This window comes from Cucurbita moschata, unplaced genomic scaffold (genome assembly GCF_002738365.1).
Source record: "Cucurbita moschata cultivar Rifu unplaced genomic scaffold, Cmos_1.0 Cmo_Scf00011, whole genome shotgun sequence".
In the NCBI taxonomy this organism is placed as follows: domain Eukaryota; kingdom Viridiplantae; phylum Streptophyta; class Magnoliopsida; order Cucurbitales; family Cucurbitaceae; genus Cucurbita; species Cucurbita moschata.
The window spans coordinates 3,165,548-3,176,468 of record NW_019268527.1 but is presented as its reverse complement, the minus strand read 5'-3'; the positions used below and the strand labels follow the sequence as shown (position 1 = coordinate 3,176,468).

General features: G+C 32.9%; 2 protein-coding genes and 1 long non-coding RNA gene across 6 annotated transcripts in view; 2 read left to right on the top strand and 1 right to left on the bottom strand.

Moving 5' to 3' along the window:
• Window positions 1-2,313, bottom strand: part of LOC111449697 — a 5,287-nt gene extending 2,974 nt beyond the window's left edge. For 2 of the 3 annotated variants that reach the window (XR_002711704.1, XR_002711706.1), the window contains exons 1-4: window positions 1,804-2,313; window positions 918-1,120; window positions 701-765; window positions 512-581 (exon numbers count right to left, since the gene is read on the bottom strand). This is a non-coding gene — a long non-coding RNA (uncharacterized LOC111449697). Of the gene's footprint in view, window positions 1-511; window positions 582-700; window positions 831-917; window positions 1,121-1,803 lie in introns of all 3 variants that reach the window. The other variant, XR_002711705.1, reaches the window with a different exon arrangement.
• Window positions 1-10,921, top strand: part of LOC111449692 (phosphoglucan phosphatase DSP4, amyloplastic-like) — a 28,174-nt gene that overhangs the window by 12,021 nt on the left and 5,232 nt on the right. Inside the window, exon 15 of one of the 2 annotated variants that reach the window (XR_002711702.1) lies at window positions 9,146-9,156. The gene's annotated coding sequence lies outside the window, so the exon portion shown is untranslated. Of the gene's footprint in view, window positions 1-3,803; window positions 3,807-9,145; window positions 9,157-10,921 lie in introns of those variants that run through there. The other variant, XM_023089698.1, reaches the window with a different exon arrangement.
• On the top strand, window positions 10,091-10,719 carry LOC111449695 (cyclin-dependent protein kinase inhibitor SMR1-like). Its single transcript, XM_023089701.1, has one exon. The coding sequence runs from the start codon at window positions 10,144-10,146 to the stop codon at window positions 10,537-10,539; it is 396 nt and encodes a 131-aa protein (XP_022945469.1). The 5' UTR covers window positions 10,091-10,143; the 3' UTR covers window positions 10,540-10,719.

Here is a 10,921-nt window from a genome sequence, read left to right as displayed (position 1 = left end):
AAAAAAAAAAAAAAAAAAAAAAAAAAAAAAAAAAAAACCAAGAACAGAAACTAGGTGGTGCATCCACTGACTGTGACAAGCTCATATATGATACGTAGCGGTCTTATCCTAAAGGCATCCATGTAACCATTGAAAATAACAACATAACGCCATTCCTTTGTACCTAGCCTTCGTTTTGTACACTTACGTTTTTCATTATCTAAGTTTGGAAAACCATAAAGAATTTAGACCTCTATACCACTAGTAGAATGTTCAAGTCTCTATAGATAAAGAATTCAAACCTCAATAGATAAGTTATACCCTATATCATTAAAGCATATAAGTGACAGACAGAGAATAGAACTTGGAAGCAACAGAAACTCCAATCTACAAAAAAAAACAACCTTCCCATGTCCACTGTTTTCGAACCATATTAAACATAAATAATATCTAGAACTTCTCATTGTTCGATGTTATCGTTCAATCCCAATCACTAAGAAAACTAATTACATGAAAGTTGTAGTGGACATACGATGAATGAAAGGTGATCCAAGTTCCTCAAATTCGATGAGTCTCAGATGCTTCAACGACACATCCGTACCCTGTCTTGCGGAATATGCCAAGAGAATCATGTATCATGTGACTTCTTACACTATGCTACTTGAGCAAATAAAAATCGATTATGCAATACAAGTAACAAAAGCAATGTCAAATACCTCACCTCAAACACATCCAAGCTTCTTCATGTTCTTCATTGCCAGTAATTAAGAACAGGATTTTGAATCTCTACAAGCCAATAATACTCAGTCACTATGACACAATCTTATAGATTGGGAAACAAACAGTGATCGCTGTATGGAAAGCAACTAATTATCAGCATGGAGTCGAAAGTGAAAACTCCGTCAGCTTATAATATTTATATAAACGCAAAAACATACCAATTCCAAATTGATGATATTATTGGCAGATGATCACAGTAGGAACAGTGGGATAGGCGCACACCGGAATCCACAGTTCATTTCCATTAACTGTATCTATCATGTCATTCGAAGTTTTTCACCTACAGTTCTTCCATGCCTCAAAGGTCAAAATTCATGACTATATATTCTAAAAAAAGGATTTCATTTTTAATGCAACTTCACTTTAAAAAGAAGAAAAAAATTGTATCAGTTAAAATCCAGTGCATGCTCGTGTGTATCGTTTAAGAAGCACTTAGTACAAAGAAGATAAAAGCAGTTCACAAAAGCTTCGGATCCGAGAGTTTGGTAAGAAGTTTCTGGTGTCTAATTGTCGAAATCGACAACAATAGTTTCAATCTGACTTGAGATAGCAACTTTGTAATGCAGTTAGCCAGTTTCGATGATATAGCGTAATATAAGAACTGCAACGCAGTGATGCGCTAATCACCACCTCGAACAGATATACCTTCATTTTTGTAGGTGCTCGTAACTTCCGGCTCAGTCACTTAAAAGATCAATACCATCAGCAAAGCCATAGATCTCAATGTATGAGTTACTTAGAAGTCTTAAGGCAGGGCACATTAGTCATATAAACGTTCGATTTATCATTGCACTAGAGGTATGCATATCGCTCTAATTAGAAAGTCGTACAAATAATTTCTTTCAGAAAGCAAAAAAACTAATCAACACATTCTATTATTCCAAACCTAGCGATGATATTAGTTTGAATTCGTCTTCCAAGACAGAAGACATAGAAATGGATAGTGAAGCATGTAACTCAATTCATTGTCAGATAAGTTCATTCGAGTGACTAATTAAACCATAACTTGAGAATGCAAGAAAGATTCGGAACTCGAACACTCACCAGAGCAAGCTTCGATTTCTGATAACCAAAAAGATCCTCAAAGCGCAATCGATCGAGATCATTACCTTCTATGAACCTCCGAGGAATCCTCTGCGGCAAGAACACCGAAGTCATCTGACTCTCCAGAAACAACGAAACAATGAACAACATGAGCAACGAAAAGCCAGCAAAAAACGAAGAACGCTCTCCTTCTAAACGCAAACCAGTAGCGATCCAACCAGGTTTGATCGAGAACGCGAGATAAGGCAATCAGACGACACATTGCCTTGCTCCTGGTGCTGCTTAAGATTTCACCTCGAAAGAGAGCGGTCACTGAACGTAATGAAGCCGAGACCACCGAATCCGGAGTCATCTCCGTCGCCATCAACCGACAGAAATGACTCCGGCACGATGGAGTAGATTGAACGAAACCTTCGCCTCGTAAAAAATGGCGGGAAACTGTACTGTTTGAAGCTTGGTTGTCAAGGGAACAAGAAAGCGAGAGTAGCGCGAAGTGAAAAGAATGAGTGATTCGTTTTCAGCGTTCCGTTTCGCTTTTATACCCCTCTAGTTATAGCCGACTTCGACTACAAGAATTTCCGTCTTGTCAAAAATTAATAAATAAACAAAAATATCTCCCTCCATCCTTAATTCAATAAATAAAATATTTAATTTATTTATTAAATGTGCAAAATATTTTTTATTTATATAATTTTATATATTTTCTTATTATAAGCTTGTTCCAAGTTTATATATAAATCGAGAGTTTGGAGAGGGAGGAAGTAGCTCGAGTAGAAGAGGAAAGGATAGCCCCCCGCTTAACAAGGAAGATCACTCATATAATGATCTGTGAGATCCTATATCAGTTGGAAAGGGAAATGAAACATTCTTTATAAGAGTGTGAAAACATCTCCCTAGTAGACGCATTTTGAAATCGTAAGGCTGACGATAATACGTAACAGATCAAAGCAGATAACATTTGTTAGCTGTGGGTTTAGGTTGTTACAAGTGGTATTAAAGCTAGACATTCAGCGGTGTACTAGTGAGGATGCTGGCCCTTAAGGGAGGTGGAGTGTGAGATCTCACATCGGTTGAGAGAGGGGAATGAAACATTTATTATAACAGTGTGAAAACCTCTCATTTCTAGACGTGTATTAAAATTGAGAGGCGGAAGATGATACGTAACCGACAGAAGTGGACAAAGGAGGAATTGGAATTGGAAGCAATCACCTTAAGAGCTTGGTGGGCTTCTTGAGGTTTCTGACTCCAAATGGGCTTTTCGTTTGAAAGCAAGCCCAAGACGGAAATGAAACCAGATAGCTGATTACGATAGTGTGGAATTTGGACATTTTCGTAATTTATATTTTACTTATTAGACGTATTTAAAACAAAAAAAAAAAAACAATAATAAATTTTTATTTTATTTTTAAAGAATCAACAATTAGGTAGTTGTGGATAAATTCCGAAACGACGTCGCTTTGAGAGACAGTTTGGAAGTTGTAACCACAAATGAAATAACTATAATTCATGTTCATGTGTGAAATGAACTGTTCAATAACACAAATATTAAAATAAAAAAACTGATCATTTCATCATTTATATAAATCCGTATTTTTCAAAAATTAATAAATAGTTGAAACAATAATTCAAATAAATAAATAGTTTTTATTTAATATATATTTTTTTTTTCCGAATAAATGGTACTAATTAAAAAAATAAAAAATCTAAAAAAAATATTGGATTAACCTAAAATTTTAGGTTGATTGAGTCGATGATTTAAACCACCGGAATAGAATAGAGTTCACAGCCTAACCTAACTTAACTCAACTCTTTATTTTTTAGTTTTCAAATTATTATTTTTTAATTATTAAAAAAAATTACTCGTATACTATACATATTACATTAAATATTAATAATTAAAATCTCATAAAATTCAAATATGAAATATTTATAAGTTATAATACATCATTACGTCCGTTGCAAATGTCAAATATCTTTAATTTTCATTAGAGTACGGTAAGATTGTATCTTAGTTTCATATTGGTCAGGTCAAGAACCGAGCCAAATTTCAATTTTTCGAAAATTCAAACCAACCTAAATCAGAAAAATCTAATTCAACCTAAAAAATTATTTTGATTTTATTTATTAAAATTATTTTTTTAGAAATTAAAAAAATAAATAATTAACAAATAGAGTTTAAATTATTTTTTTAATTTCAATACTTTATTAGCAGAAAATACTAAAATTAGAAATATGGCAGTAAAGAACGTGGGTTGACTCGGGTGGTTAAACTCCAACAAATAAAAAACAAAACGTGTGGAGCATTATGCAGTGAATTTTGGGAGCTGTGCGAGCTGCGTGGCTGCGCGGGCATTACTTTAATTTGACTTCTAATCCATTATTACCTTCTTAATGCGCGTTTTAGTTTGTGCTTAGCCTTTTTTTTTTTAATTTTTAATATAAATTTCAGAACATTATTTTCATTCTCTTGTGGTCCTAAAAATCTTCCATTATCTCAAGATTTGGTTTCTATTTAACCTTTTTTAAATCAAGTTATTAAATTATAAATATAAATTGAAATTAGAATGCTAGAGATGAGTTTTATATATATATTAATTATGTGACGTTCGAGATGGTATTAAAATGAAGCTTCATCTGGTAGGTTTTGGTTCGAGGACGAGCTAAGGTAAAAGTTATAGGACATGTGATGGCATACAAATTAAGAAAACATAAATAAATTGATATCACGTTCCAATGAGAGTAAGCATTAATATGTGAATTTATGACTAAAAATAGTTTAAAACAAATATTAGTTGCTGTTGGATGAAAATCCGACGTACGCTAATCTAGGGAACAATCATGCGTTTATAATGAAATAATACTATTTCCATTGGTATAAAGTCTTTTGGGAAACCCAAAGCAAAGCTATAAGAGCACTTATACTCAAAGTGAACAATATCATACCATTGCGGAGAGTTGTGTTCATTTAACATTGTATCAGAACTATGCCTTAAACTTAGCCATATCAATAGGATCCTCAAAGGAGTCGAGCCTCGATTACGGGAATATCATATATTTTATTTATTATTATTATTTTGAAATATTACATTCGTGTATTCACTCGATACAAGTCTAGTTTTTTAGATTTGTGTGTCCAAGAAATCTTGTAAATATTTCATGTAACCAAACATATGGGGTCCTCATATTTAATACCATGCTTATATGAATTATCATTATTTTGAATTAAATATTAAAAATGCATATTAATAATATTTTTTTATTAAATTTATTTATTTTCACAGTCGCGAAACATCTTTAAAAAAAAAAGGGAAACATGTATATTTAAAATTGACAATGACATGTCTATTTATTGTTTTAAAAAAATAATTATAAAAATTGTAAGAAATAGTAAAAATTTTTAGGGAAATAAAAATTTATAATAAGTTCATATAAATAACAACAAAATATATTACTTTTTTATTTTATTTTTAATTTGCATATAATAAAAAATCCCCAACGTCTTTCCTCCAACATTATTTCCATATTTTCACTATCATTTATTAAATATTAAAAAAGAAAACTAATAGTAGGTAAAATAAAAAGTAAAAATTAATTACCGCCCCCATTTATACCAATTAAAATATTAGTTGGTCACTAACGGATCCCACGTTCCCTTATTTTTTTAATAAAAAATTGACATTTTTAACATTACGTACACCTTAGTCAGCTGTATTCAAAGAAGACGGACAATAAAAACAAAACCCGAAAAAAATAAAAAATAGTGAAGATTATAGGAGAACGGTATAAGTGTCAAAGTTTTGAAATTTGTAGTAATTATATAAATAAATAAAAAATGTGTATAAGCATAAGATAATAATAAGCGGATGATTAATGCTGAAATCCAAGCAGTTGGTACGCTACCAGACAACTCACGTGGAAAGATTCACCTTTTGGCTATGAGTTGGTATTTGGTAAACCCAATCCCATCCAAAATCCTAATCCAATTTTCACCCCATTTTTTTTTAATTAAAAATGATTATAAATATTATTTATTTGTTTATTTATAAAATTATAATCCAAGGTATCCGATGCTCCAAAACGCACCGTTTTGGGCTTGGATCTTCGCGATTGAGGTTCGTTTCCTGCCGCCGCTACTCCACGCGCGTGATCCCACCGTTACATTTTTTGCAAATTTTACTGACTTATTCCTCCTTTAAATATTATTATTATTTATGTATTTTAATCAGATTAATTCACCAAATAAAAAATAAGTGTATCCTATGTGTTGGATGAAAGTCACACGTCGACTAATTTAGGGAGTGTTTATGCGTTTATAATAAAAAAAATACTATCTCTATTGGTATGAGATGTTTTAAAGAAGCCTAAAGCAAAACCATGAAAGCTCATGCTCAAAGTGGACAATATCATACCATTGTGGAAAGTCATGTCGACGTGAATTTAAATAAAAATAAAACAAGTATGGATCTAACCTAAGGGCTACCAACCAGACATGAACACGAATACCTTAACTCTAATTCTATGGTCTTGCCATCATCCGTAGAAGAATCTTACCTTTACCTGAAAAATAAGAGTAGCACGTGATTGAGTATTTCTAGAAATACTAAGTAACTGTAACAACTCAAGCCTACTGCGAGTAGATATTGTCCCCTTTAGTTCATTATATATCGTCGTCAACCTCATAATTTTAAAACGCGTCTACTAAGGAGAGATAACTAAAGCCTACTACAAGTAAATATTGTTCGTTTTAGCTCATTACGTATCGTCGTCAACCTCATAATTTTAAAACGCGTCTACTAAAGAGAGACAACTCAAGCCTACCGTGAGTAGATATTGTCTGCTTCAGCTCGTTACGTATCGTCATCAACCTCATAATTTTAAAACGCGTCTACTAAGGAGAGACGTCCACACCCTTATATGAAATGTTTCGTTCACCTCTCCACTCCAACTGATGTAGGATCTCACAGTAACTTTACTGTTGGGGTCGAGACATGCAAGTGCATGTGATATAGTGTTTGTTGGCTATGTTTGGAACAATCTAATTATTTTGATAATATTTTTAATTATTATATTTTGTTAAATTAGAATAGTACAAATAAAGGGTGGAAATTCAAGACCATATATGATTATAATAAACAAGAGAATATTTAAAATTTCACGCAAAAAGTTTGTCTGGATCGATGTTCTCATGCATCCAAACTTGCAAACAAAAATTCAAAAGAAAAAATAAATAAAATAAAATTAAAAAATTGGGAAATGCCACGTCAGATCCGTGGCATGTTTAAGCAACATTATGGTAGGTTTGAACAGCAAGTTCCTTTCTTTTGCATGTGCAATCATATGAGTATGTCACGAGAGACGACATACGAACATGTAGAAAAATAAAAGGTGCGAGTGATGTGCACGCGCTGTTGAGCGCGTGTGGGAAAAAGCATGGATTGGACTAACGAACTTTCTCTGCAGCAGTGTCCACATGTCTATGTCCAAAAAGCAAGAGAGCCCACGACGCCCAGATCGGGTAAGGCTATTAATTACCAGATCGCCCCAATCTTAACATGATCCTTCCCATGGATACTTTTGCTTCTCTTCTACATTCGACACGTGGCTTCTTCTTATTTGCCCTTCTATCAACTTCTTACTCATTAGTATTCTTACTTCTCTAGCTCAATCAAGCACAAATCACGTCGTGACACTCTGCCACGTTGCTCGTTGAAACTCTGTTGTTCATCGGAGTTCAATACGAGCACTTTAGAAGTTTTATTTCTTTTCGAAGTTCTCGAGGGTTCATCTAAGTTGTTTCATGTCGGTTATAGAATAGTCTTTTGGTTAGCTTTTCTTGTACAAGATCCGTCATCTTGACAAAAACTATATATAAAAATGGATATTCTCGTAAAAGTTCATTTATAGGCCAGGACCATACAACTCTATCGATTGTTTATCCATTAAAGTAGTACGTGAGCTGGATTTAGGACGAGGGATTTTCAGCTACGAGAACTCTGAGACCAAGCTTCTCATGGCCGACTCTAGTGAGACACCTAAGCACATCGAACCTTTAGGGTTTCCTGCATGTATTCATTTGCAATTTGCCGATGTGTTTCATAAACGTGCATGCTTAGGCCACGTCTTACACATACACATCAAACGTAAATATAAATAATTAAAATTCTTATTTTACTCGGTTTTTAAAAAAAAACCCATTACGGATATGTATTAAATTTATAAAATTTATAAGTGAATTTAAATATTTAATACAAATAAGTTGTCATATAAATCAAATTAAATTAACATTTTATGTAAAATCCAAATATTCAATTTAAAATTTTGAAATTTAAACCCTATTTAGTTACACTTATTTAGCATTAGAGATAAAATGACTAAATTTCACGTTTAGGTGAAAAGATAAAGTTGATTTTAATAATTAAAACCCTTAATGACGTAAATAGCAAAATTATATCGATACATATAGTATATATATTGTTGATATAAAAATGCCATTATAAGCTTCATATACATGTATTTATTTCACATGCTCGGCTGTTACAAATTAATTAATGTAATATATTCGAAATATTTTTATAACTTAAAAAAGACTTATCATAAAAGAAAAATAATAATAATAACGATGAAAAGACGTAAATACCCTTTAGAGAGTCACCTTGATATATCGAGTTATATTATTAAAATACACTATTGACAATTTGAAGAGTCAAAATAGGTAATTTAAATAGTAAAACTACTAATCATTTCAATGAGCTATCTAGCTGTCCTATTTTTTTACGGTAGCTCTGAAATTTTACCGTTTTAAACTTTATTAAGACTCGATATATAATTCAGTTTAAAATCATTTAAAAACAAGGACAATAAATCTCTTACATATAATAGAGAACTATTAATTATATAATTTAAACCTAATTTTACATTATTTCTTGATAGAGTTGTCCTAAATACCCTTTTCATTTTGGTCTAATATGATATTAGAAAAATTAAATAGAAATAAAATAGAATCTATAAAGTTTTCCTCCTAATTTGCTTCACCACCTAATATTTTTATAATTGATAATTTATATATAATTTAAGACTTTATCATAGATGGAAATTTATAGCGTTACACCAAATATTTTAAGTCAATTATCTAATATGTTATATATGCAATTATTGTACTAAAAAAATTTAACATAGATTTTGTTATTTTTTATTTATTAAATTTAATATTCTTCAAATTACACAAAATAACGAAAAATTATTGAATGAGAACGTTATAGTCGTGATGTAAATTCTCTTGAAGTAAAAGAAAGTAAAAAATGTAAAAAACTCCTTAAATTTTCATTCAAAAATAAAGTTACAGTTATAGACCAATTCTGATATAAATACATCATTATGACTCGAAAATATAATGATCCATGCCCAAGATTCGAAATTTGTAATTTGACACTCGAGAATGTAACGACCCATACCCAGAATTTGAAATTCGAATTCAGTACCTGATGGTCTCGACCCTCTCTTGCATCCTTTCCGACATAGTCACGTAACCTACTTATTTTTTAAGAACGAAACTATCCCCACGAACCAACACAAGTCCTTCCAGCACGTTCTTCTCCATTCACATGCATCCCAGAAAATTTTCTAGGAGATCACCCAACAGTAATCGAAAATGAAGACGTATGTTATAGGCTAGCCAGTAACTTTTAATTCATTTAAGTTTTTTTTAATCATACTATCCACAAATTTGTAATTTGACGGTCGAGAAGGTAACGATCTATACCCAGAATTCAAAATTCGAATTCAGCACTTGATGGTCTCGACACTCCCTTGCATCCCTTCCGACATAGTCACATAACCTACTTCTTTTTTAAGAGCGAAAACTATCCCCACAAACCAACACGAGTTCTTCCAGCATGTTCTTCTCCACTCACATGCATCCTAGAAAAATTTGAAAATGAAGATACACGTTATAAGCTAGACAGTAACTTTTAATTCATTTAATTTTTTTTTAATCATACTATCCCCAAATTCACTCTCGTTCAGATATGATCCCGATTCATTCATATGAGCTCGTCTTTTACTCGAAAGTGAATTCCCCTCCCTCTCAAGCATGTGGTAATTAATCTCATTGTAATAAGCTTTTTATGTTTTACATTCCAACTTCCATCCCCATCATAAGATTCTTTTCCCCTTAGTTTGTGGGAATAAAGAGAACTCTCTCTCTCTCTCTCTCTCTGGATTATCTTCTAATGCACGCCTTCTTAATCTCACCCATTTTGGTACCCACATAAATACCCACTCCCCTCACCCCCAAACAAACATTATTCCCCATTTTTGCACCGCCTCGAACTTCTCTCAGAAATGTCCACAGGCCTCGATCTCCGACGCACTTTCCTCGAAACCGTCCGCCGTCCGGACCTCAACCTTCCAATTCCACGCTCGTCCTCATCAGCGCCCGATCACAGCGACACAATTCAGAAACAGAGTATCGACACCACCGCCACCGCCTCCGCCGAAGAAGAAGAATTATGCTGCCGCACGCCGACTTCCTCCGAGAACAAGATTCCGGCGTTACTGCAATGTCCGCCGGCGCCGCGGAAACGGAAGAGACCTCCGAGTTGTAGAAGAAGACTAATGGAGCTTGAATTCGTGCAGATCGTGAATAGAGAAGAGATCGAACCGTATTTGAATTCGAGTTTCGAACACGAAGACAGAGTTCGAAAATCCGCTAAACGAAGCTTCTGCGAATGTAAATGATTAAATTAATCGATTATTTCTTCAATCGCCATTGTTAACAAGCTTTTTCTTCTTCTTCTTCTTCTTCTAATTCTTCTCTTGAGAATATTAATCACACGATTAATGTATGTATACAAACGATTTTCCGTTCAGATCCAAATCCGAATTCGTTCCAACTGATTTTGAATTCGTTCTGTTTTTAGAATCTCTCTTGACTTTCTTGGATGCGATTGATAAATTGAATTCGTTCCAAATTCTGGTTGTTTCGTAATTTCGATGAGATACTGTGTGATCTGTCTTCAAGTTTTGACAATTTTCGTGTTGAGTGATTGACACGACTTTGGAATTGATAAACTTCCGTTGTTTGTTTTCCTTTTTTTTTTTTTTTTTTTTTTAATTCGCG

Bases quoted from the DNA above. Each gene is read 5' to 3' on its own strand.
- LOC111449695 (XM_023089701.1), top strand. From the start codon at position 10,144: ATGTCCACAGGCCTCGATCTCCGACGCACTTTCCTCGAAACCGTCCGC.